The sequence below is a fragment of the Podarcis erhardii genome, assembly GCF_964252035.2.
Source record: "Podarcis erhardii genome assembly, chromosome: 4".
Lineage (NCBI taxonomy): Eukaryota > Metazoa > Chordata > Lepidosauria > Squamata > Lacertidae > Podarcis > Podarcis erhardii.
The window spans coordinates 15,538,521-15,565,819 of NC_138508.1; the positions used below are offsets into that span (position 1 = coordinate 15,538,521).

Here is a 27,299-nt window from a genome sequence, read left to right on the forward strand (position 1 = left end):
AAAAGCTTGTTTTCCCTCTGCTGGGCTTAGGAAGAGCAGCAGCAACCCTGCTGCAGAATGAGTTTTGGATATGGCGTAACTTTACGCTGGCTTAACTTACAGTGGCTTCTTGTGCTACCTAAGCAAAGTCCTTCCTTTTAAAAATAATTCCCACGCCAATGGCTTTTAAAGACTTCGCTCCGAGCCACCCCACCTTCACATCCTTACCGGAAAGTCAAGAAATCATGGGCACCCAGGAAGAGTGCTCATGAACTGCCAGAATGCCAGTGTGGTGTTGTGGTTAGATCACTGGACTAGGACCTGGGAGACCAGGGTTCAAATCCCTGATCAGTCATGACGCTCACTGGGTGAACTTGGGCCAGTTGTTCTCAGCCTGAACTACCTGACATGGGATAAACTACCTGTTGTGAGATAAAATGGAACAAGGGGAGAGCTGTTTACACCACCTTGAGCTCCTTAGGGTGCAAATGTAATAACCAGTTATGGCCCCTCTCAGGTGGGCACCATTGCCATGACAGTGGAACCTCGGGTTACGTACCGCCCCCTTCGCGTATGCTTTAGGATACGCATGCGGCAAACCTGGAAGTCACAGAAAGGTTTCCGACGGCCGCACCTGCAAAGAAGTGGGCTACCGCCATGCGCGCCTGTGCAGAACGGGTGCCTCTGGATACAAATGATTTGGGGTAATAATTTTTCTAGAAAAATTGCACTGGTAATAACTAACAAACTGGAGAGATGATTCCTAGGTTGAACCAAAGGGACACTCCCAAGCACCATAAAGCAACCTTGAGGCTAAGGTCAACTTAGGAAAAAACCAAAACAAACACTCAAATCCATACCAAAAAGATTTCAACCCACCCATGAAAATGTCGCTGAAATTTTCCCTCCCCTTATTTTCAAATGCAGTTCCCTTTATTGTTGGTTAATGGAAAACGGTAGAGAAAAAGAGAGGAGAGATTTTCAGCACATCACTGGTGCAAAGCACAGTCTAAGGCTGGAATAGGGAACTTGTGGCCTCACAGCTCCCATAAGCCCTGGCCAACAGGGTCAATGGTCAAAGATGAAAGGAGTCAGCACCCCACAACATGGGGGTGGGGTCGGGGTGGCACCAGGTTCCCTGTCCCTGATGCAGAAGAAGCAGCTTCAGGTCTCGAGAGCAGGAGGAAAGTAACAAATATGGAAGCTGTGTGACCACAGGAAGTGATGTCAGCATGAGGACAGTTCAAGTTCAGTAGACTGTTAAGAAGCGACCAGAATAAATAATGACAGGCGAGGAGAGGGGTGGGTTGGGGAAGAGAGTCAAAGAGTAGGAAGGAACGGCATGCGAAGAGCAAAATTTATACTAGTTGAATCACTTGGAAAACACTCATGGAAGTTCCAAAAATAGCTCCTAATGATCCTATCTACTGAATGGTGAATGATTAATTTCTGGTTACGAAGCAATTATGTTGTCTTTTCACAGTGCAGGGAGCTACAGTAAGCCCACAGCGTGCTTGACAATCGGTAGAGAGAAAGGGATTTTGGATTAATAGCTTCAAAGACAAGAGGAAGCAATTTGCACTCCTTGTGTTTTTACAGGCTCTTGTTTGTCTCCTTCTGGCATATGCGCAGCTGACTCAACAGGTCTGGATGGGCCAGTGATGGAGCCTGCCCCATATTTCCTTTTCCTTTGCAAACAGGCATGTCAGTACTTTGGACTGGAAGGATGGCTGTCTTACTGTACGTTTAGCCGCACATCTGCAGCTGCTGGGTGTTCAGGTTCTGCTTAGTCTAATCATGTCACGTTTCAAATGCATTGTTGATACTGATCTTGAAATGCTCTCGAAACATGTTCCTCTTATCTTAAAATTTCTCCCCCTCCTCTGCTCGGGAAGGTCATTACAATCTGCTAATGGAACCCAGTTCATTTTGCTGGGCCTCGTGCTTATCAGCTTGCGACATACCCTCCAACATTTCTCCAATGAAAATAGGGATGTCCTATTCAATAATAATAATAATAATAATAATAATAATAATAATAATACCCCTCCCATCTGACTGGGTTGCCCAGTCACTCTGGGCGGCTTCCAACATACCCATCAACATTTCTCTGATGAAAATAGGGACATCCTAAGGAAAATACCAGGATCAAATCAGAAACCAAAATGGCTTCTGTAGATCCAGGACTGTCCCTGGAAAATAGGGACACTTGTGGGGAGTCTGTTGTGGTAACACAGAGGCTGGTTTTTTCACTCATGGCACCAGTGTTGTGGAATGCCCTTCCTGGCTGAAATGCAAGAGGCCACATCAATATTTTCCTGGCTTCTGATGACACGCTTGTTTAGTCCAGCATTCCTTTGAATTGAAATTCTGAGTGTATTGTTTTAACTGGGGGTTGTTGTTTTTTGGTGGGGGGCAGCCAACTGCTTTAATTTTGTCATGTTCTTTAATCGCTTGTTTCATTGTATGTTTTAATTAAGGTTTCTTTAGTGCCCCGAGGGAACTGTTATTGTGCATTTTAATCATGTACTGATGTTAAAGTTGTAAGCCACACTTAGCAGCAATTTTGGCAGTATGAATAAGTATAAACAAGTCATACCGATTACTTTTCTGTATTTCTGTTATCGTTTGGTTTACCTTGTGTAATCAATGGTTGCCAACCTTTTACCGGCCAGTGGGCACATTTGGAATTTTGTGCAGAGGAAGTCAGTAACAAAATGGCTGCCGCGGGAATGTGGCACAACACAAAATGGCTGCCGAGGCTACGTGGCATAACACAAAATGCCGACCACAGATAAAAGAGCAGGAGAAAAGAGCCGTGGGCTACCAAATGGTGTGGAGATGGAAGAAAAACACCTGTACCAGCCACTGCCACACATACTCACAGAGAGAAGCTCTTTGTACTTCTCCTCTGTTCAGAATGGGAGGGTGGGCAACTAGCCCTGGCATGCAATGGAACTTGGGCATGCCTAAGAGGGCATGTTCAGTGCAGGATTATTTAAGCCTGTGCAACGAGGAACTCAACAAGAAGAGCCAACTGTTTCCAGTGCATTGCAGGGGTTTAAAAGGATTTTTACTGAGACTTTTTGTGGGTAGCAGAGAAGGTACTGGCAGGCACACTGGTACATGTTTTAAGGATATTAGATGTTTAATTTTCCTGAAATGGGAATATTGATTTGAGTTGCTATGTGTATTTAAAACAAGGGGGTGGGTTTGTCAAGGTACACCTCTCATGTGATTGGCTAATAGTGACATGGGAGGTATACTTTGACAGTTCATGACAGTCACTCTTTCTGTTACTGGTGGCTGTTACTGTATCTCTGTGGTGTGTCTCTGTGAGGAGAATACAGGACACAGTAAAAGACAGTGTGTCTCTGCCTGTAATAAGTCAGACAGAGGGTGATCCCTATAATGTAAACAGGGAGACTTCTGTCCAGGAGATTTCTTTATAGGAAAGAGCTCTTTGCTGAGCTAAAGAGCGAAGTGGGAACTGAGATTGGACCCATGTTTGTATGAACATGAGAATGTAAATATGTTCTTCATTTAAATATTTATTAAAAGAATTTATTCAGTTACCCAGAAGAGTTATTAGGCTTTTTTCTTTCTTTCTGTAAGCTACTCTGCCACTTGACATCAAGTTTATCTTTTTTCCAATTACCCAATAATAACAACCTGCACATTGGTGACCCCGGCTGCATATTGTGAGCTACCTTCACCCCAGTTTCCTTTATTCAGGGTCTAGCATATGAATTTAAGCAGGATCTGGGTGTCTGTGGTCATCCAGATGTTGTTGGACTCCAACTCCCATCATTCCTCACCATTGGCCATGCTGGCTGGGGCAGATGGGAGATGGAGTTCAGTGACACCTGGAGGGCAACAGGTTCTCTCTCAATTAAAGTCCAGACTATTTTAAGTATGATGCATAGATCTGAGTTGCATGCGCCCACATCCCATAACGCAAACTTATGTAGCTCATGAAGGGTGTGAAAGATGCAGGTGTTTGGGAGATAGATGCAAACGACATGGGTCTCTTCTGTTATCCCCCTGCAAAAATATGGTGGCAAAGACACCAGGGACTAGCCTCATCCACTGAGTTTCAATATGCACATACCGACAATAACCAGATAAGTCAACACCCCAGAAAGAATGGGCTTCCAGAAGAGCATGTGCAGAAGGCCAGGCAGCAACAAGAGATTACAGGACTGCTATGTTAAGTTATTCTTTCAGAAGTGGTCCTTTGCATACATTCAGTGCTATATAAGCTGTTCTGTCCAACTAGTGCTGTGCTGAAAATTTCTCATCCTTTTTTTGCAACTGTTCCCCATCAATTAATGAGAAAAGAAATTGCATTCAAAAATGATGGGAAGAGAAAGTGATCAGTGAAGCTCTCATGGATGGGGAGACAGGGTTCATGCTTTTATCATACTTTTGAGGTGGTTGAGGGATGTTGTGTGTGTGTCCTACCATTCATTCTGTAAATCATCTCACCAGTGGCTTGCGCCCTGCACCCTTCCCAGGTGCCCATGCTACAGTTAAAGCTCATAGGAAGACATGATGAAGCAATTAGATCAGGAAGTGTGGGCAACTGGGGAGGCTGCAGAATGCTGGAGAAATATTTATGGAGAGAGAGGAAAAAAACTCCACACACCACCCTCAGACACCTCACAACAATAAAGTAAGCTCAAAAGTCTGAACTCACTGAAATTCTAAAGTGCCATGAGAATGAATGGGGGGAAATGGAAGTCTCTTTCGCAGGGGAAAGGATAATTTCAAGAAATCGGAGGACAGGTTTCAACACAGCACAAGACTAAATTATTTGCCTTCAACTGGTGGTTCCGGAGTCATAAACGGATCATGATCTGACCTAGCATGGGTTGTATCAGTGCTATTGATATAAGCAGAAAAGGCTGATAGAAGGAGACAGAGATAAGAGAAAAGTAGGAGACAGAGGAAAAAAGAAAGGGAAAGAAGGACAGATCTAGAAAGATAAAGTAAACATAAAATTAATTTGAAAGTTAAGTTATTCAATGCAGCTCCCATGTTGCAGGTTGGGCTGAAAGGTGGATTCTGAATCTTAAAGGCAGAATCCAGCTAGACCACCTGGAATAATTTCACCCTTGTTGGGATGCAGAGCAAGGCCGGGGTGATCAAATTCAGGATGGCCCCCTCTTATCCCTTCTCCTGCAGCCCCTGGAAAACCTGCACTCCAAAGCCCTCTATATTAGCAAACGTTACCTTAGAGTCTCTCCAGACGACCCCCGCCTTTTCCAAAGGTTGACCAAGCTGCTTGAGCGGCTGGTGGCAGAAGATGACTTCCCATCCCCCACGTGCATGCGGACCACGGTCGAGGTGGTGAATGCGCTGCGCACATTCCTCTCAGGCTTGGCAAGGATGATGTAGACCTTTGGCACGAACATGCAGCCAAGAGCCACCGTGGCACTCAGGCTGACAGAGAAACACATGGTGATGATCTTATAGTTGCTCCCAAAATAGATCGGCACAAAAGCCAGCCAGATGATGCAAGTGGTGTACATGGTGAAGGCGATGTACTTGGCCTCATTGAAGTTGGCGGGGACGTTTCTGGTCTTGAACGCATAGAAGGTGCAGCTCAAGATGAGCAAGCCATTGTATCCGAGGGGAGTCACGACCCCCAGGTTGGTGGTGTTGCAGATCAGGTACACTTCTCGGATGCTCGGGTAATCGTGCTTTATATTGGGCGGCTCCATGATGAAAAGCGCAACAATGATGCCCAGTTGGACGCATATCAAGATAAACGCGATGACCAGCTGGGCACAGGCGCTCATGAAGCGAGGTTTCTTGGTGCAGATCTTCTTCTTGCTGCCGGCAAGGATCCTCGCGATGCGGTTGGTTTTCGTCACCAGCGCAGAGTAGCTCATAGCCGGGGAGAGGCCAATGCCGATTCTCTGAAGATAGCAGTAGATCTGCTGAGGCTTGGCGATGAGGCAGAAAGTGCACAGGTAACCCAGAAATATGCCGGCTAAGATGATGTAACAGAGTTCTCGGCTGGACGACTTGACCACCGGAGTGTCGCGGTACATGATGAAGACCGCGGTGACAAACATGGTAGCCAGGAGACCCAAGCAGGCGAAAACAACAGCAGCAATCGGTTCCGGGTCACCCCAGCGGAGGTACTGGACTGGGATTAAATCACAACCTGGCACGGAGAGGAAGGAAAAGTAAGTCAGTGAGGAAGAAACCTCGGAGTAAAGAACTGAAGGCAACAACGGCAGCGAGGATTTTGAATGCGCAGAAGTGGAAGGAAACAGCAATGCCCCCCAAAATAGAATGGATTAACAAACTAATGGACTATGCCAAAATGGCAAAACTAACTGCTAGACTAAGAGACTCTAACAAATGAGGTGTTTGTAGAAGACCAGAACCCCTTTTCGGATTACTTAAGTAAATGCTTTGATTCTTTTTCAAGACAAAATGGATTTATATCTCGAGCAACAGAAGAACAAGAATATGTTATTTTCAGGTTTATATTTTATACTTTGCGTAATGTTAGAAACAAATGGGCAGTTCAGAGAGCGGAGATATAACGTCTTATTAAGTGATATGGGAAGTCACAGAAAAGTAAGAATGTGTTTTTTAAAAGATGCATTATGTGGATTTTTTTTTTTAAAAAAAAGAACCAAAGGCATCACACAGGTGTTCTTAACTTGTTGTGGAGCTGGTATCTAAATTCCTCTATGCCATTTGCCTACTGTTTTGTTTGGGGGAGATGCAAAACCTCTGCAGCAGACACAGCTCGTGTTTTGCCATCTTGTTCTTCCAAAATGTGTTAACACAGACACCCACCTACATCCACACACCCACACCCACACACCATCAACATGCTTTATGGAATATTGCAAAGTGGGGCTTTGCTGAGGTACTTTTTCAAACCAAAGGCTTGTTTTTCAAGCATCGACATATGTTTGCATCCTCTCAGGCTCCTTGACATACACGTAAACTCTTGCAGTGGGCATGCCAAAGGATTATCATTTGTATTGTTATTATTTAAATGTATATCCCACCTCTCTTCCCAAAGGAGTCAGTGAGGCAAATGCACAAAGGATTAAAAACATCTAAAATGCAGGCGCAAACTGGGAAATTGTTTCAGAAGAGGGAGGTCTTCAGCAGATGCCGAAAGGCAACAGAGATGGGGCCTGACTCATATTTGATGAGAGGGAATTCCAAAGGAACTGGCCTGTGCAAATCCAACTGGAAATTCAATGTCCACAAAAAGAAATTTCTCAGAAAACCACTTCCCGCTTTCCTTACTTCATGCAGATTTCCTAGTTTGATATAATCCTCCTCGGGGGTTGACCTTCCCAGCAGCTCCTTGATTGTTACTCATAAAGCTGATATTTGATTGCTCTTCTAAGCTTGTCGTTGCTGTTCTTTGGGGCCCCCTGTTGAGTCCTTACAAGCCAGCTGGCATTGGGTTTTCTCATATCTTAAACTACTTGATGCTCAGTCAAGTATTCAGCTCCTTGAGAAAACCTCACCTGTGCTCTCACAGTCCTCTCGATTGCATTTCCAGTGCACTTTATAACTGAACACCAGCCATCCTTTCAATTATTAAAAGCGACACACACGCTCCCAGTCAACCTTGTCACAAGGGGTAGAATTATATTCTCCATTAACAGTTGCCTTTCCTCCTCTCCCACTCTGTAGTTTAATGGAAAGTAAATCCTATGGAATTCAACGGAGCCTACTTCCAGGTTAGAATTGCAGCTTAAATCAAACCAACACATAGGCGCCGACTCCATGGGGCCTGAGGGGGCCCGAGCCCCCTCAAAAATTCGTTTGGGGGGGCTCTGCCCCCCCAATAATTTAAGAAAATTATTAGTTATATTATGCTTTGTGAAATCACAAAATTATGTTGGTATTTTTTATTTTCCTTGTTTGACGATAGTTACCTTTTAAAATACATTCAGTAATGAGTTAAAACAAAGCCACTCCCGACCTAGAGAGGGGGTGGGGTTGCGGGCTCTCGACCCATCAACAATCTCGCGGGGCTGGCGTCTCGACCCATCAACAATCTCGCGGGGCTGGCGTCAGCCCCGCGAGAAGCGGGGATTCCCCCTAGCTCATTAATATTCACCACCCACGGCAGCAGCCAATCGGCTGCCGCAAAGGGCGGGCCCTCACAGGTTCACTTAAGGTCGGGGCAGCCTGGGGCTCGCCCCTTTCGTTCCCCCAGCAGCAGCGGTTTGGAGGTCTTGGCCCCCCCCCAATATTTTTTATAAGTCGGTATGGGCCCCCGCCCCCCCCCCCCAATATTTTTTATAAGTCGGCGCCCCTGAACCAACACATTGAATCTTGACCAAAATAGATTCCTTCCTTCCTTCCTTCCTTCCTTCCTTCCTTCCTTCCTTCCTTCCTTCCTTCCTTCCTTCCTCCCTGTGACCCAGAACATCATAAATGGTTCCCCCACATGCTATCCCACTAACAGCTCTGTAAGGTAGGTTAAAGTTGAGATACAACCAATGCACTTCATGGAGTTTGGAATCAGGATTTTCCTACCCTATCCTTCCTCTAAACAAAATATATTTATTCCCCTTCCAGTAGCACCTTAGAGACCAACTAAGTTTGCTATTGGTATGAGCTTTTGTGTGCATGCACGCTTCTTCAGATTTCGTATGCATGCACACGAAAGCTCTTACCAATAACAAACTTAGTCAGTCTCTAAGGTGCTACTGGAAGAATTTTTATTTTATTTTGTTTCGAATACGGCAGACCAACACGGCTACCTACCCGTAACTTCCTCTAAACGTTACACCAGCCTGGTTCTTTACTTCATATTCACACTGTTTATTCACAGACTGAAGCTGCTTTGGGGGAACAATGAATCGAAACACAACATTGAGTAAGAAACGAGATGACAGATACATGGTAGATAATGGATTGTGGTTATTTTGTGTACGCTGCTTTCCAGACCAGAGGTAGGAGTGCACTGGATGCAGAATAAATGGGAGTGTGGACTCCCATTTATGAAGAGAATCCAGTCATGCCATATAGAATACTGAGTAATAACTTTTGTGACGGCTAATTGCAGATTGCATGAATGGTACATCGGTTATTTTCTTCCAAGGAACTCAAAGTAGCATGTATGGTTTTCCTCCTGCCCATTTTATCCTTGTGAGGCACCTTAAGCAGAGAGACAGCGACTGGCTGGAGTTAACCCAGTGAGCTTCATGGCTGAGCAATGATTTCAATCCTGGCCTTTCAGGACAGTCTAACCACCACACCTGGTTCTCTGTTAGGGACCCGTTTTGAGGATAATCAACTTGTCTAGATCTGTCTGGAGGGATTTGTGAAAGCCCTCTAAGAAATGCTCACCAATCTCAGTGGCTTCCTCCAAAGTCCTGTCTTGAGAAAGTCCCTCCAAATTCACCTTTGTTTTTGCTCTAGGTGAAATCTGGTGGCAGCACAGTAAGAATCGAGCTGGCAACTCAGCTTCCACATCAGGGATTGTTCTCCAGCACCTCATTAGTATGCTTAGGGTAAGTCTTCCTTTGGCTGCTTTTCAGGGAACTTCTTGCTAGCTTACACTTGAAGTGCTAAAGGGCTGAACTGTGATCCAGGAAAAGGAGAAGGTGGGGGGGGGCAGGAAGCAGGGGTGTCCTTAATTTACTCCATCAGATTAGTTAGATACTTTTCTTCCAACTATAGGAAAAAGCATATTTTTGAAGTCTACTGCAATTAAATAGAAGCCTTTCAGGCATTTCACGGACTCCAAAATACCGAGCTTCCTTGTTCTCACCTCAAAAATCAAATTTCCAACACATTTAGAGGACATTAAGAATGAGAAATGCCGATATAGCCTGCAGATAAAGCAAAGGCCGGTAAAGAATTAATTGCATCTTCTCTCCATCCTTGCCTCCAAAGCTTCTGGAAGCAACTCTTTGTTTTGGTTGCTCCATGAGTGACAAAGAATATGGGATTCAGCCCCCCACAGGAGGTAGCAGTGATTGTCGCAGTTCTGGCCCAGACCACAATGACACAGGTTCTTACTTGAGAATAAGGAAGAGGTCTTACTTGAGAGCAGAGAAGACCTAACAGGCTCAGTAGCAGGTAATGAGTCCCAGCGGCTGCTACATTCAGGCTAGAGGGCAGGACAGCTGAGGCTACATGGGTTGGGGAACAGTGGTCGAAGTGTAAGGAGTCCAAGATCAGGGCAAAGATCAGAGTGGTCCCAATGGGTAGGCACACCCACCTGCCAAGTCTTTAAAGACAAGGCAAGGAACACTTACTTGTAAGACTCCTGTGCCTTGCAAGATTGCTGGGTCCACAGATGCTCACTTTGTTGGGAACAATGTACCTCTTGCCAGTGATGGGACTGCTGCCTGGTCCTTCAAGACCAAGTGGTGACCTCCTCTTCTGACTCTGGTTCCTCCACCCCTAGCATTGGGCTGATGCCCTGCCTGGATTTCGTTGCTGTGTTCTTCTCCCCGGGAAGTAAAATGGAAGATGGGAAGACTGTTTACCCAGCCAAGGCAGCCATATCCTGGGAGAAGGTAGTATCTGCTTCTTCTAGGCTCTGTTCCCCAGTCTCAGCTCCCTCTCATCACCCTCCTACCATTTGACAGAGTGAGGCAGCTGCCTCAGGCAGCAGATGCTAGGAGGGCAGAAGCATCAGTCCCCATAGGACCGAATTCTCCGTTCCAATCCTGCTGGCTTCAAAGGTTTGCTTCACCTGCATGTTCCCCACAGGGAACGCACTGCAAAGCAGCACCCAGCAGGATTGAACTCTCCACTCGGCAACTGATGAGCAGAGGGTTCAATCCTGCTGGCTGAAGGGGCCACAGAAAGCTGAGTGTGAAGCCCCTTCCTCCATAGGGCACCGAGGGGGACAGGAACAGAAGATAGTTTCCTGGAAGACATAATGGCTGGCTGAAACCTTGAATGGGACAACACTCCGCAACATTTTGTTCCAGGTAGGGATGAGTGAATCTCTTAATTTTAGTTTCACATTTTTAAATTCAGTTTGTAACATTTCCACCCAAGTTTGCATGAACTTAAAAAATAATCCTTATAAAAATTCATCAGAATTATGTCTATTCCTCCTAATATACACATTTGCATGCAATTTTGCCCAATAAGCATATTTTTTGCTTCCACTTTTTCCTAGCAGAACACCTCCCTCTTTGCTATTTTCAGCAATATGTGCATTCCCCCCCACACCTTCCCCTAATATGCATATTTTTGTATACAGTTTTTGGCTGGAGAAAGGGGCGTTGCATAATTCAGGGAGGTGTGAATTTCAATGGGTAGATGAGCTTCTGTCCACATATTGTTTCGGGAAGTGTGAATTAAAGAGCAATCCCACCCCAGTTGCAGGTTCCATTTGTAAGATCATAATCTACATACCAGTGAGCTCGTGGTTGGGCCAAGAACCCAACTCACAAGCTGTGCATGTGTATTCATCAAAGACAAATTCGTTCTCTTTACACCGTGTGCAAGTCCAACAACAACTGACTTCACCTTTGCGGATAACCTAAGAAGAACACAAATCAACATTTCAATGTCTGCAAAAATATTTTGCTTTATGCAGTTTTTTTTTTAAAAAAATTAACCTGCCTCCGCCCCCTGTTCACATTTTATACACCTCTCTCCTGTACATATATTTTACCAAATGGGCTGAAGCTATTTATGGATGCTATTTCCGTATGATCAGCCAACACTTCCCTTGAGCTAAAACTACTCACCCATTTTCAGATTAGCTTTCAACGGTTGCCAAAAGCTGGGGCCCAGCTTTGGTTGGGAGCCAAAAGCCCTGAGCGCATCATGAACTCAAAAGGACCTTATTTACCTTGATCTCTCCTTTCTCACATGGCTCGCTGCAGACAGATCTGATGGCAGAATTTTTATGGGCCCAAATTTCGTTGTCGTCCATTTTCAGTTCACCGTTGTCCCAACTTCCAACGTTGATATAGTCAAAGTAGTCCTTTCCCATTTTCTTAAAGTTCATGATCTCGTACCTTTCAAACAAAAAAGACAAATCATGCAGTTGAGTTTAACACAGAGCTGAGGACAGCCATGAAAGGAAACTGCCTTAGACAGACTCAGACCATTTAGCTAAGTATTGCCTACACTGTTTGGCAGCAGCTCTTCAGAGTTTCAGGCTGGGAGTCAAAATTAACCTGGTCCCAGAGAACAGTATGCAAATATAGAAGAGCATCCTTAAGACTGGACACTGTTAGGACCAGCCCAAGACATTTTGCCACCCGAGGTCCATTACTTTCAATGAGCCTACTCAGAGTAAAATGTAGTGCAATGCTACCCACTGGGCTGTAGCTGACTAAGTCCTACTTAGAATTTTGATGAGTGTACTCTCAGTTGGCCTTGGTCAGATACAACTGTTACGATATAGAAGCAACGCAGCTGCAAACTGATAGCTTGAAAACATCACATGATGGGAATGATGGGACTGACTGTGGGAAACAGTGGGACAGTCAGTTCACGGGGCGATGCACCGGAATTTGCTCAGAGTGTAATTTGAGACCTTCCTCTTGTGTATGCACAGGAAGTATTTGTCACTTGCTGGAAGGAGTTTGAAGTAAACGGACATGTTTTCTGTAGTGCTGAAAAGTCAAAATAAAAGCATGTAAAATAGACGTTTCTGTCTATCTCCTTTCCCTGCTAGGGAAGCAGGAGGGAGTGGGTGTGTACTTCCCACGCTGGGAAGTATCGCCTATTGAGACCTAGCCTGGACCTTGCGGGGATTGCAGCCAGGGAGGTCACTGGAGACCAAGCCGGGAGCCTGGGAGAGTTGCCAGCTTCTCCCGAAGACGGCTTGATTTCCAACAACAACCACAGCATATTGTGTCACAGGTATGCTACATAACAATTAAAAAGCCAAAATACATAATGGCATATGCAATCCAGGCAAGGAAATATAAATTCCCAACAGAAACAACGCAAAGTTAAATATGACTATACTAAACAGGGCTAAAATGTATCTGCCTCATAATAGAAGCATGCTGTGCATTGTTTAAAAACTTGAAATATTACATTGGATTACAAATTCTGATAAAGGTATACTGCATTAATGATGCATGGCTATTTTTCAAAAAAAGATCCACTGGCATTCTATGGTGTTCTGTGATTCATGCAACCCTGAAATGCTGTCAGGCATTACACAGGAATTTAAGAGGCTGACTTATACTGAGCGAGACCACTGGTCCATCTAGTTCAATGATGCCTACACTGAAGTCAGCAGCTCTCCAGGGCTTCAGAAAGGGATTTATCCTGGCTCTTCCTGGAGATGCTGGGAATTGAACCTGGGACTGTCATCTGCTCTACCACCGAGCCACCACCCTTCCTCTGAAGTTAATGGCTGGATCCAGAGTTCCTGTGAGCAGAACCCCACTGAGATCCCACATCCTACCCTAAACCAATGTGATCTTTGCAATCCCCTTGCCCTATCTGTGTAGGTTTCTGGCCATTCTGGATTACTGCTCAGGGGAAAGCAGAGCATCATCAACCATGGAGAAGGACATGGTATTGCCCTTTCACCTGTTGAGTCGACTCATCTTCCCATATGCTGATCATCATAGCATCATTTCTCTTTGACCATGAGTAAGAGGTCCACACTCCACACTGCAGAGACTTGGCTAAGAGCCACTGTGTTTTCTCACCTGCATGGATCTTCCTAGTCCTTTTATAAGCTTCAGAGACCACAGGGCTTTAAAAGGGTTTATTAAAGTGTAATTTGAATGTGCGACTTTTCCAAATAATTGACGGTTTAGGCAGGTGTCATTGGGGCTGAGTTTTTGCCTATTATTTGCATCACCAACTGAAAGGTGGTGTATTAGACAGTGTAAGTTTCACTTGAAAACTTCCACACTGAAAATGATGTGATTCTCAGAAGCCCTGAAATACTGATATATATTTTCCTGCACACAGAACTTATATGACCCAAAGTATAATTTTCCTGCTGAGGATAATATATAATAGAGGTGAGACCTTTTTTCCTGGGCATTCAGAGGGAAGAGAAAGTCAGACAGAGAGAAGGAGAGAAATTAGTTGACTGCCTGCCAAGGAAAAAAGCTTAAGTCTTTTGTTGCTTGCTTCAAGTGATCAAAAGCACTCGCTGACGGAGGTTCTCTGCCAACCAGCTAATTCAAATGAATCCAAAATAGTATGAGAGTAAAGTATCGTTTAGACTTCTGCATAAATCAGCCAGTCCAATCCATGGTATAGCCATGGTGTGTTTAAAAAGATACTTGCAGCGCTCTCATTCACATGGAGGCAGAAGCAATTCACCAGGCTAGCTTCCCAGCAGGTGCTGCTTACTGGGAGGAAGAGGGGAAGGGGTGAGGCAGTGGGGAGGTTGGTGTGGTGGAAATGGAACCAATCTGGCACTCCTGCTGGTGCATTTACACTTTGCTGACCTCCCCACTGCTTCATCCTCTCCCTCCCAGTAAGCATGGGTGATCCACCTGCCGGCAAGATAGCACAGAAGCTCTGCCTCACTCAGAAAGCTGCTTCTGCTTGAGAGATACCTATAACGTTCAGCTTAATATGTGGATAATGCCCATTCACAGATGTTTCCACATTGCAGGTTGAGCAGCAAACATATGGACCCCTGCTTCTCACTAGACAGTTGAGTGATGCCTGGATAGGAATTTAGCAAGTCACACATCCTAATAGTTACATGTAAGACATGGAGCAACGATTAAGGCGTTTCATGCTTTCCAGATTGATAGCTATTTAACAGTACCGTCCCGGTGAGTCTCCATTCTCGTCGAATGTGATCATATCCCCAGAGACTCCAGTGAAGTTGGCCTTCATAAGAGAATCGAGGAGTTTCCGTCCATCAATGGGCTTCATAGCATCACAAAGACCCGCGTAGCCTGGGCAAAGTGCCATCTGCATGTTATGCAGGCCGTAAGCCATGGAGTATATTGCGTTAATCACAAAGCCCATCTTGGAATCTTGGACATGTTGTGTTTCTAAGGTCAAATTGCCTGTTGAGAAGCACAGCACATTGCAATGGTTAGCATGCTCAAGGTAATAAAATTAAGTTTTAATTTTATATTTACAGGAGCCCCTACCCTCTTTTAGGGCACTGGAATTTTTTTGGGGGGGAACCCAGTTCTGACACCAGATACAAACATTAACTCTTCAATAAGGTCAACGACAAAGCACTGTTATTTTCACGGAAGTCATCCCACGGGCTTCACCGATAAGTGACTGCAAACCAAGTTGCTGGCATCTCAACAAAAGACGTTAGTTAAAAAGAACAGTTGGAAGAAAATGTTCCCTGGCATATTAGCTGTGAAGGACCAAGCGATTTCCCTGCAACCAAAAATATTACCATGACGACGAAATATTGTGAGATTGCCGAAGGAGCAGGCCAATGTCAAAGCACGTGTTTCTGAAGTCTCTCCGTGCCATGGCTTGAAAGGTGTTGAGCACAAATAGTTTTTGTTGAAATCTGTGGGAGCAGCTGAGCACATAAGGACCTTCTAGGACAATGGCCATTATAAGTCATTCTAAAGGGAACTCACCCACACCTTCCGCTGGAAGTTAATAAATAGTGTTCAGCTGGAAAGGAAAGTGTTGGGTTTGTGCTTCTTCCAAGAAGCTATTCATGCCCCACAGTCATCCTGAAAAAGCATCACTTTATATAACTCCGCATCAGTTTGTGAAATATTCCCACATGTCCCTATTTTCCCCTTTTCTTTGCTTTTTTGGGGGGAGGGAATGTGACAATTTTGGGGCTAGTTCCTTTCTTCAACATTCAGCTTGCTGGAGTCTCCAGAACTTAAAACTAAGCAGAGCAAATGGAAGCATCATTCAATGGTATCAAAAGCCACCTGGAGACCAAGGAGAATCAACAGGGTCACACTCTCCCTCATACAGGGCAGCCAGCTCATCATACATGGTAGTTTCCATGCCAAAACCAGGTCTAAACCCTGACTGAAATGGATCTAGAAAATCAGTCTCATCCAGGAGAGTCAGGATTTGGTTATCAACCACGTGCTCAAGAACCTTACCCAGGATGTGGACATTAGTGACCCCTCAATAGTAGACTACATTTTCTGGATGCAGGGAAGCCTTCTCAAGGTGTAGCCCTTTAAGTAAGCCAGGACTCCTCCCTCTCATGAGAAGGCTCCCTGGCCCAACCAGCTGTCCCATCTTTACCAATTTTTATCAGCTATGAAGGGCAAACGCAAAGAGCACATGTGGTCACCTGCACCAATCCGAGCATTTTGTCCACATTATTGAGATGCGCCAGTTAAAACTCATCCAGGAAAACAGGACTAGAAGGCATTCTGGAAACCTTGCAGAAATATGGATTTCAACGGGTGGCTGGCTGTGTTTTGGTTTGAATGTTGTTTTCAGAAAGTGCCAATTATGTACAGTAGCATGTATTTTCCCAATCCATGCTCAGGAAGGATTTCACAAGGGCAGAGCATTAATTGAAGGGGTGGTGCAGAATAATTTCATTTGAACCCACAGGATCTTCAGTGTATCATTAATAATATGCCTCGTTTTTTTTTAGTTGAAAGGCTTCATAATATAATTTAAGATCAGGTACTCCCATTTGTCTCTAGAATGATACAAAGTTTGGAGGGTTGTTCTACTTTGCTTACCATCCATGCTTCTCCACATATATATGTATTTCTGCAATTGCCTTTCAGTGACTTCTTATATCTTCTATTACATTCAGGGTGTATTTATTGCTCAGTGGCACTAATAACATATAGGACATCCCGTCATTTATCTTCCAAGACCTCACCATTCCCCCATGTGTCTTGATTTGCAACTTGCCCTGCTATTACTCAGTATATTATTGTTTTTTGCAGTGCTCCAGAAACTAGCCTTGTCAAATGCTCCTTTCTCAGAACCTCAAATGCTTTCTGTTCTCTTTATGCAGCTCAGCATTCTAGAGCCAGTTGCCAGGCAACCCCCAAGTGCATTCTTTTTCCCCTGCTCTTTTTGGGCTTGGATCTCATTGGCTGGGAGTGCCTTTTAGGAGCTACAGCTGGTACGGCAACCATTCTGGGGCAGGGGTAGCCTGACCACAGTGTTCAAATGCATGGATTGGTAACCTCAAAGTTTGATTATTGCAATGTGCTATGATGTGGGATAGGGTTGTGGGAGGGATTTGGCCCAGTCCACATTTAAGGGCATGCCTACTTAATTCTCACTTTCTGAGACAAGATGCTGACTGAAACTCAACCACCTTGTGAATATTTCACTTCTCTGAATTTTGTGATGCGGCTCTCCAGTGAAGTAATGTGTACAAAAATCAGAGATGGATTTAGGGGAGAGCAACTGGATCGCCCTCATAGGGCACCGAGTCAAGAGGGATCCACAACAATGATGTAAAATGGAAGGTGAGAGAGGTGGTTGGGGGTGTATATGCAGAAATTTGGTGTTGCACAGAGCACTGCTGAAATTTGGAACCCCTAAGTCCACCACTGCAAAAATATATGCTAGGATAAAGTCTTCATAAAAAGGTGTCTATTGGAGAAATTAACATTCCAAAATGCATTGCATTAGGTAATACAGCTTGACAAAATTGTGTATTGCATGGTGCAGCTGTCAGAGTGCCAGACTAGGAGCTGGGAGACCGGGTTTCAAACCCCCATTTAGTCATAAAGCTCAGTAGGTGACCTTGGGCCAGTCACAATCTCTCAGCCCCACTGGGTTGTTGTCGGGATAAAAATGAGAGGAAGAACCCCAATCTTGAAAGACTTGTTGGCCCTGCTGATCCTTCCCTTTTGTGCATGTCCATTTTAGGCACAAAACAAAAAAGGCACACACAGCTTGGACATTGGGAATAGATGGAGCTATTAGTTGACACAGGGAAGACCACAGAGGATGAGGAGAGAAATGACCGAGGGAGGAATATGTTGCTTGTGCTTAAACTTTATTACAGTAAGACAAGCTTTTCCAACCTGGCACCCTCCAGATTTTTGGGACTACAAATCCCATCATCCCTGAGCGTTGGCCATGCTGGTTAGTGCTGATGGGAATTGAAAGACTGTAGTAGGCCATAGGCAGTGGGTTGTTGTGCCAAAGGCTTGATGCAAAAGGTGGGGCTTGCGGGGTTGGAAGAAAGAATAGAGGTGGCATCATGCAGGTGATCTTGGGAGCAGATGATCATGCAGGTGATCTTGGAAGAGTGGGAGACCTTCATCCTACTGAGCAAAGGCTGCAGTGCTGGAATATAAATCTCCCCATGTCGTTTGCCCACTCTTTTGTTTGGGGGAGATGCAAAAATCTCTGCAGCAGAAACAGCTTGTGTTTTGCTGAAGGCCATCTCCATCTTCCAAGAAGCATTAAAACAGACACACATAACAACAACAACAACAAACACAGAGGCCATTAATGTGCTTTATGGAAGGTTGCAAAGAGTGCCTTTGCTGCAGTACTTTTTCAAACTAGCAAAGGGTGTCAGTGGCAAAACATGCTTTTGCAGTTGCTCTGCGATGGAAAGCCGGCTTGCACAGACAGACGTAGGAGGCACGTTAATTTAAATCAAGACATTCATTTATAAACCATGAAGAGTACTGCAGTGTTCCACGCAGCCACTTTCCAATTGCTGCTATGGTAAGGCAATACTTCATATATTCTACACAATATGAAGGGATACACAGGAAGGTGAGTTCTCTGAGTCAGGCCATTGGTCCAGCAAACTCAGGGTTGTCAACACTGTCTGGCAGTGGCTGGCCATCCAAGGGTTCCAGGCATGGGACATTCCTAGCCCTGTCTGAAGGTGCCAAAGATTCAACTTATTGCCTTCTGCATAGAATTATAAAGTTGTGGATATGAAAAAGACCTTGAGGTTCATCTCATCCAACCCCCTGCAATGAAAGAATCTTAGCTAAGCAACAACAAACCTATGGTTAGGTGAAACATACTCAGTAAACACACAAGACGTAACTGGCTGCACTTTTGAATAAATAAGGTATACTATTCATTGTGTCAGGGACGCGGGTGGCGCTGTGGGTAAAACCTCAGTGCCTAGGACTTGCCGATCATATGGTCGGTGGTTCGAATCCCCGCGGCGGGGTGAGCTCCCGTCTTTCGGTCCCAGCTCCTGCCCACCTAGCAGTTCGAAAGCACCCCTAAAGTGCAAGTAGATAAATAGGTACCGCTTCCTAGCGGGAAGGTAAATGGCGTTTCCGTGTGCTGCACTGGTGCTGGCTCGCCAGAGCAGCTTCGCCACATTGGCCACGTGACCCGGAAGTGTCTTTGGACGGCGCCGGCTCCCGGCCTCTTGAGCAAGATGAGCACGTAACCCTAGAGTCGGTCACGACTGGCCCTGATGGGCAGGGGTACCTTTACCTTTACCTTTATTCATTGTGTCAAATTGTAGATTTCAACGGAACTGTAACAACTCTTCAGGTGGATTATTGGACTCTATGAACAGACGGGTGGAATAGACACTTATACATGTATGGACCTTATGCATAAACTGACTAGAGAATGAACTGATCCACTGGGTCTTCTGCTTTTTTGTTGAACTTTATGAGACTTCCATTGAAATCTACAATTTGATACAATGAATAGTATACCTTATTTATTCAAAAGTACAGCCGGTTACGCCTTGTGTGTTTATTGATTATGGAATCTTAGCTAAAGCATCCATGACAGATGGCCACCCACTTTCCAGGGAGAATCCACCACCTCCCAAGGGAGCTTGTTCCACTATCGAGCAGCTCTTAATGTCAGAAAGCTCTTCCCGATGTTCACTCGGAATCTCCTTGTAACTTGAAGCCATTGGTTCGATTCCTACCCTCTAGAACAGGAAAAAACAATCTTGCTCCATCTTGTGCGTGTGATCTGTCACTGAGTTGTGGTCCAGGAAGGGAGGTGGCACTTGTTTAAGCCTTGATGGGGAAGCTGTGAGATTCAAATGCCCCCCTGTTGACATAGCTATTTAAAGGGACAGGAGGCACCTACAAATCCAGGGACTGATAACAGCTAATACAGTCATCAGACTCAAATGCGCCCTACTGACTTTTTGTTTAATAATCCTCACAGGGTTGTTGCAAATTAAAAATTGAGAAGGTACATAGAACATGCTGTAGTGATAAGAACATTGGGATACGACTTGGGAGTTCAAATTTCCCATTGGGTAACCTTGAACTAGTCAACATTTATCAGCCTAACCTACCTCACAGGGTTGTTGTGAGGATAATACATGGGGAGGAGTAGGCATGCTACCTTGAGAAAGTTAAGATGTACATGCAATAAAGCAATAAATACAAATGTCACAAAACAAGTGTTTACACATCTTTCCTAATCGTTGTAGTCAACTAGCTTTTACTCAGAGTAGACCCTTGATTTCAAAAGGTGTACTCTGAGCAACCCTTGACGTGGAAGCAATTCAAGCTGTCTCTCCCCCCCCCCCCCCGATAGAAGGGGACATTTGTTACCCAAGGAAAATTGGGAACCTTCGGGGAGGGAGGGAGAGAGGGAGGAAGGAAACGGCATATTACCTTTTTGTTCTGGTAATTTCTCCTCCTAATTAAGAATAATCAGCATAATAGCTGTGAGAATAGATTGCACTGAAAATCCATTCTAATTGAAATTAAGTGGAATGCTGAGCAGTAAATTATGTTGCAATATGCAAAACTTTTAACAAAGTATTCACCCCCAGAATTAAGTGTGCATGCACTGTGTAATTAATTATACTAGTCGTTTAACAGAAATCTAACTTGAACCAGAAACAACATTGGTAGGTTTTTTGAAAAAAATACATGAAAAAAAATCTATTTTATTGCGTACAGTTCTCTTCAATTTTCTTTTAAGAGCCGGATGATTTTGATCGACTGGGATTTGTTCTGTGTAATTTTGCAGATGGCCTGGTGATAGTTTTCTAGGCAGACAATTCAAGCTCAAGTGAATAAGAGTTAAATTGAAATGGGTCTGTTTCCACACTTCGCAGAAGCAAACCACTACCAGGGATTCAGCTGAGCTACAAACCTGTGCTTTTCAAAACTAGGTTGATCTCTCAGCCCACAGAAAGTGGAGAACCGGGGTGGGGGTGGGGGGACAAACCTGACTTGCAAAATCTTATTGTGGATTTGACCAAAGGGGAGCAAAGCAGAAGGCTTCTTCAAGCAGGTCTAAGGCCCATCTAGTCCATCACCTCACAGTAGCCAATCAGAAGCCTACAAAAAGTCCACAAAGACTCTCCTCCTGCAAGAGAGGGCAGTGGTTGTGGGCGGGAGCCGGTCTCCGCCTCAAGCAGGGGGCGTTAGCCCCCCGCCTCCCACTCACCTGGCTGGCGCCCACACCCACGGACTGGGACCCAACCAGGTGCCTTCGAGGGGGCATGTACAGCAGCCTAAATTGCTGCAGCGCCAGCCTCCCAGCCTCACTCTTTGTCGTCCCGTCGCGAGTCACCCACCCTCCACTCCCTTAGAGCTCAGGGTCTCAGTTTTCTTTCTTTTTTTAAAAAAGATATTTATTATAGTTTCACAAATTGTATAAAAACAAAACAATAATACAAACAATACACAATACACAAACAAAAAACAAGTATAATTTCAATCCCTTGTTTTCTTAAACTTACTTCCCTGACCTCCTCATGCCTCCCCTTTCTGTATCCCAATTTCTAATTATTAATTCAGCAAATCCTCTCCAGGGTCTCAGTTTTCTTTTGGCCTTGCTATGGACCTTAGGTTGGTCGCCCTGGTTGTCTGGGGGGGGGGGGGCTGGTAGTAATTTTTCCATTTGGCATTAGGCTTTTCGGTTTTTTCGCCTACCTCGTAGCAATCATCACAACTTTCGTGGTATTGGTGGGTAGGTTAGGCATTGGAATAATGTGTTGTGGTGTGTCGAAGGGCTAGGTGTGGCCATCGCCTACGCCTTTAATTTTTGGGTATTCCATTAAAGGAATCCGGCGGTCGTGTATTCTGTCCGATGCCTGCGTGGCGGGAGGCCATGGCACAACCCTTGGTGACATCAGGGGAGAGCTTATCGTTGGATTAGTATCAACAGGCTCCACCTACTGGTGAATAAACCCCCCCTGTTTTAGACTCACCCCTCTCCGAGTGGGTGGAGTCAGCTGACGTAATCCAATGCCTAAGCCAATACCTTTTCACTTGCTGTAATCAATAAAGTTGTGGCCTTTTCTTGCCCATTAACCTTATATCACGTGTCCATGTGTTTTCATTCCACTATGCGGGGATCGGGTCCTCGAACCACAAGTAGGATATGGGTGCATCTGAGAAGATGTGGCAATCTGTCCCTCCTTGACTGTCCCACTCATTCACTTGCAGGGAATTCCTAGTCACCTAATACTAGCAGGTGCATCCTTAGCTACCTGTATTCAGTGTTTTCCTTTTCTCCACAGGTACATTCTGCTTTTTAATTTGATTCTTCTGAAGGGTTATGAGCTCCTTGAGAAGCTGCCTCTTGTGCCATTCTTGCAGAGCTATTGTGCTGCTTAAATTGTGATAATGTCTTGAATGATACACCAGATACTACCTGCGAGGGGTGTGTTTTTTTACCTAAATAGTTGTAATGGCTCTGCATGCTCCCCCCACCTACTGGATTGGATTCAGGGCCCAATCCAGGACTTCTGATTGGGTCCAATTTGACCTGGGCCAACCTCCGCCTCCTGAATCAATCCAAGGGCCAGACCTCATGTTCAATCAAGGTTTTAAAAGGTTAACCAATCAAATGAAATTAAAAGGTTAATTTAAAAGGGAAAAACAACGAGACACTGCACCTCCTTTCCACTTCTCCCAAAAACACTGCAGAAAGCAGGACTGAACCTTCCACTCCCTGTGAGTGGAGATTTTAATCCTGCTGGCTACTGTTTTGCCTGCACAATCCCTGCTGGGAATAGTCTTGTACAGTGGTACCTTGGGTTAAGAACTTAATTCGTTCTGGAGGTCCGTTCTCAACCTGAGGTACCACTTTAGCTAATGGGGCCTCCCGCTGCCACCGTGCTGCTGCCGCACAATTTCTGTTCTCATCCTGAAGCAAAGTTCTTAACCCAAGGTACTATTTCTGGGTTAGCGGAGTCTGTAACCTGAAGTGTCTGTAATCTGAAGCATCTGTAACCCGAGGTACCACTGAATCCATTAACAGTTGTAAGGTTGGAAATCTGTACAGGAGAAGATTCATGGAGTTAGACACACTGCTGGCCACTGTTCCAGTAGTCCTAGCAAAGTTAGGAATGTAAGAACAAGTGTCCTGCAAGATTAGACCAAAGGCCAATCTATTCCAGCATCCTGTTCTTACAGAAGTCAATAAGATGTCTGTGGGTGGATGTGCACGATAACGAAAGCATTCTGGGAAATGATATATAATGGGCTGAAAAAAATGTTTAAAATAATGTTTATGAAAAAGCCAGAAGCTTTCTTACTAAGAATTTTAGGTGCAGAAATACCAAAGGAGCACAAATGATAATTTATGTATGTGATGACAGCAGTGAAGATCCTACTGACCCAGAGATGGAAAGAAGATAAAGTCCCAACCAGAATGGCTGATGAAGATGATGGACTACGCCGAAATGGTGAAAATGACCGGGAAAATCAGAAACCAGGAAGAGAGAAACTTTAATAAGGAATGGGAAATTTTTTACAAATTACCTAAGAGAACACTGTAAACAACTAAAAACTTGGGCAGGATTTGAGTAACGCTTGTAATGTACTAAAAACTAAGGTAAAAATGGATTGTTTAAAGAAAAATAGAGAAAATATATGATGCAGTTGAAAAAGATTGAAAATGGAAGCCACGCAAGGGTGGAGGGAAGTCTAAAGATTCAGGGAATCCTAAATGTTGATGATTATGTCTAATGTTTGAATTTAAATGTGTAGTGTAAAACTGAATAAAAAAAGATTATATATTAAAAAGATGTCTGTGGGAAACACACAAGAAAGACCTTTAATATCTCTTTTTTTGAGTTGCTGTAACAGACATCATCGATTAACTTCATCAGTCCTGGACACAGGGCCAGCTTCTCCAAAGTGCTGTTTGATCCTATAAAATCAGCACACCCCATTAAATGCACCCATGTTCATTTCTCCATCCTAATGATGGCACAGAGTCCCTTCCTTTACTTCCTTCCATGGCGCTAAGCGTTGCTCCATCTGCCTCACCCGACTTCTCCTCTGACACGGAGCTGGAAGCATTGAGAATCAAGGTGGATAACTCTGAACACTTCTCCTTCTCTGTAACGCTTCGGCCGGGCAGAAAATCAATGCACTTAGCAGAGGCAGCAGCAAGTGTTTGAATTAAGGACGGCTAAAACTTCCAACAAGAAAGAGGCTGTATGTTTCCATGTTAGCGTTGCCCCTGGATGAAGGGCAAGAGAATACATGCTGCTGCTGGAGAAGCAGCACTCGCAAGCCTACAATGACACCAGGAGATCTACCCAGCATGCAAGTGGACTAGCAGGCATAACAAATGAACTGAGTGAATCACAGGCTGTATACAACTGGGGAAGGGCCATAACTCAGTGACAGAGCCCATGTTCTGCCTATCCTAGGTTCCATCCTCAGCATCTCCAGGCAGGGCCAGGAATGCCCCTTGACTGAACCCTTGGAGACCCACTGTCAATATATACAACCCCAGGTTAGCTGGGTCAATGGTTTGACTAAGGTTAAGATGGTTTTCCCAGTAGTGATGTATGGAAGTGAGAGCAGGACCATAAAGAAGGCTGATCTCCGAAGACTTGATGCTTTTGAATTATGGTGTTGGAGAAGACTCTTGAGAGTCCCATGGACTGCAAGAAGATCAAACATCTCCATTCTGAAGGAAATCAGCCCTGAGTGCTCACTGGAAGGACAGATCCTGAAGCTGAGGCTCCAATACTTTGGCTACCTCATGAGAAGAGAAGACTCCCTAGAAAAGACCCTGATGCTGGGAAAGATGGAGAGCACAAGGAGAAGGGACGACAGAGGACGAGGTGGTTGGACAGCGTTCTCGAAGCTACCAGCATGAGTTTGACCAAACTGTGGGAGGCAGTGGAAGACAGGAGTGCCTGGCGTACTCTGGTCCATGGGTCACGAAGAGTCGGACATGACTAAACAACTAAACAACAACAACAAGATGGTTTCCTGCATTCTATTATCATAAAAATAAATATTCCATCGCAAGTGAGGTGTTTTGTGGAGTGTGTGTGCGCGCCAGCTTTGATTGTCTTCACTCTTTAACAGAAGAACGCAAGAAGATTGTCTTCTGCAGATGCCACAGAAACCAAACAGGCTGGCAGGGGAAGATGGGGCAATCGGTCCCTCTGCTACTGTCCCACTCACTCACCTGCAGGGAATTCCTAGTCACCTAATGCTAGCAGGTGAGCTGTTAAATATGACCCTGGTTCATAGGGGCTTGACATTTACTGCTTTGTTATATTTATCACCGTTAGCAAAGTCACTTAAATAATGCAAATGAAGTCCTCCGAGAAAAGTCCTGTTGACCCTTTACCGAGCAAACTGAAAACAGTGTGCAATTTGAGGAGAAAGGAACAGAGAGGTTTTGTCTTTCTTAGTTCAGGCCTTGTACATAGGAGGGGGGAAAATCAACTAAAATATACAGAGGGAAACCCCCTCTGAACTACATAGCCAATCAGAGTATGTGCTACCTCAGTGAACATCATGTGACTCTGGTTGCTGAGCAACACTTCGGCCCATACCCCTCTTGGCTAGCTGACTTTTTGAAAGTATCAGAGCTAACCCTTAAGTTACAAATGAAATAATCTCTGCTGCTGGAAGAGCGGAAAAGTATCTGACTGATGCTACTCTTTATTTATATTTATAAGTTTATTTTACAAATTAGTAAAATGCTGCACAGCCTGAGGCTGTAGCAAAATAAAATAAAATAAAAACAACTGCCGGAAAACAAAACCAAATTCCAGAATACAGAAAAATAATAGAATAGAAACTATGCTCAACCTTTTCGTTACCACATGAAACTGTTGTTTGAGTCTGCCCCCAGCTCATTGGCACAAAAGACACTTAACATCACCATACCTTCATCCTGACATTGATTCCTCCAGTTCCCATAATCCCAGAAGCAATGAACAGCTTGGACTTCATTGCTTTCAAATAAACAGACATGTAAGAATAAAGATGCTTACTGCTGCAGGTCTTATTGAATTTCGTATTCTCCTGAGGGGATCCCTTCAGCCGGCACTGGAAACGGTGTTGCCAAAATTCCTGAAACCACGGGTTTCGGTGGTTGGTTTCTGGCTGAAGCTGAAGGTAATAATCATCAAACCATTTCACATCCGGAGACTGAAGCTTGATTGTTATTCCGCCAACAGCCTCGCGCTGGTATCCTTCTGTCACATCGTATCTGTCTGCCCAGCCATCACTGCAAAGATAAATAAAAGGAGCAGACTCTCTGTGAGGACGGGGCTGCTGTGAATCATTGAAGAGAATTATTGGCATGCGTCCTTGGGAATAGCAAGGGGACCCTGGCCAAACAAGAGCTGCGGCTGGACAAGGAAGGTGTTGCAGGGGGTGTTTCATCCTTGTCACACAGATACAGTAACATCTTTGGTTTTCTTTATTTAACCAGCTCACACACTTGGCTGAGAGTACCATATCATGAACCTAATCCTGGGCAGCAGCCCTGCAACCAGACCCAGAGGACAAGTGGCCAGATAAACCAGAAGGACCAGTGGCACAAGCCCCAGAAATGATGAATCCATAAGAATGTGTATAAAAAAATACAAGAGGAATCCTGCTGGATCAAATCAGAGGCCCATTTGATCCAGCGTTCTGTTCTCACAGGGGCCAACTAGATAACTATGGGAATCCCATGAACAGGATGATGACTCTTCCAGTCATCACCCCTAGAGACTTTCATTCAGAGCACAGCCATCAGGGTTAGTAGCCACTGATAGCCTTAACCTCCATGAGATGTTCTGATTCCCTTTTAAAGACATCTATGTTGGTTGTCTCCACTACACATTGTGGTTCGGAATTGTGGTAGCAAATTCCATAACTCAGACCAAGGTTCTCAACACCAAGCCTGAGTCCCAACCACTGGGACGTATTGCGTTGCAAGGCTCTTTGAATCACTTTTGTGAGTAAAGTGACAAGAAGAAGAAGAAGAAGAAGAAGAAGAAGAAGAAGAAGAAGAATCTTGAGTCAGATACCCCCAAACTGGGACCCCCCAAGCATAGCAACCCCTGAACAAATTCCTTTAAGGGTCAAGCAGCCTCTACACCAGAGACTTCATCCTTCCCAGCACCTACTTCCCAGGGGAGTCAGTCCACCCAAGGGGAATGGACAGAAAGGAAATAGTGTGCTTGGCTCTGGACCACTAGAACATCCCCTTGATGCTCTCTTCAGGAAGTGGGTGGAGTAATGGTTATA

General features: G+C 44.8%; 1 protein-coding gene across 5 annotated transcripts in view; it reads right to left on the bottom strand.

Annotated features, from left to right (window-relative positions):
• GRM5 (glutamate metabotropic receptor 5) overlaps positions 1-27,299 on the bottom strand; it is a 262,268-nt gene that overhangs the window by 30,330 nt on the left and 204,639 nt on the right. For all 5 annotated transcript variants that reach the window (XM_081860116.1, XM_081860117.1, XM_081860115.1 and 2 more), the window contains exons 4-8: positions 26,054-26,289; positions 14,717-14,963; positions 11,804-11,972; positions 11,362-11,488; positions 5,215-6,154 (exon numbers count right to left, since the gene is read on the bottom strand). In XM_081860116.1, the coding sequence (XP_081716242.1) occupies positions 5,215-6,154; positions 11,362-11,488; positions 11,804-11,972; positions 14,717-14,963; positions 26,054-26,289 (1,719 nt within the window). The remainder of the gene's footprint in view (positions 1-5,214; positions 6,155-11,361; positions 11,489-11,803; positions 11,973-14,716; positions 14,964-26,053; positions 26,290-27,299) is intronic.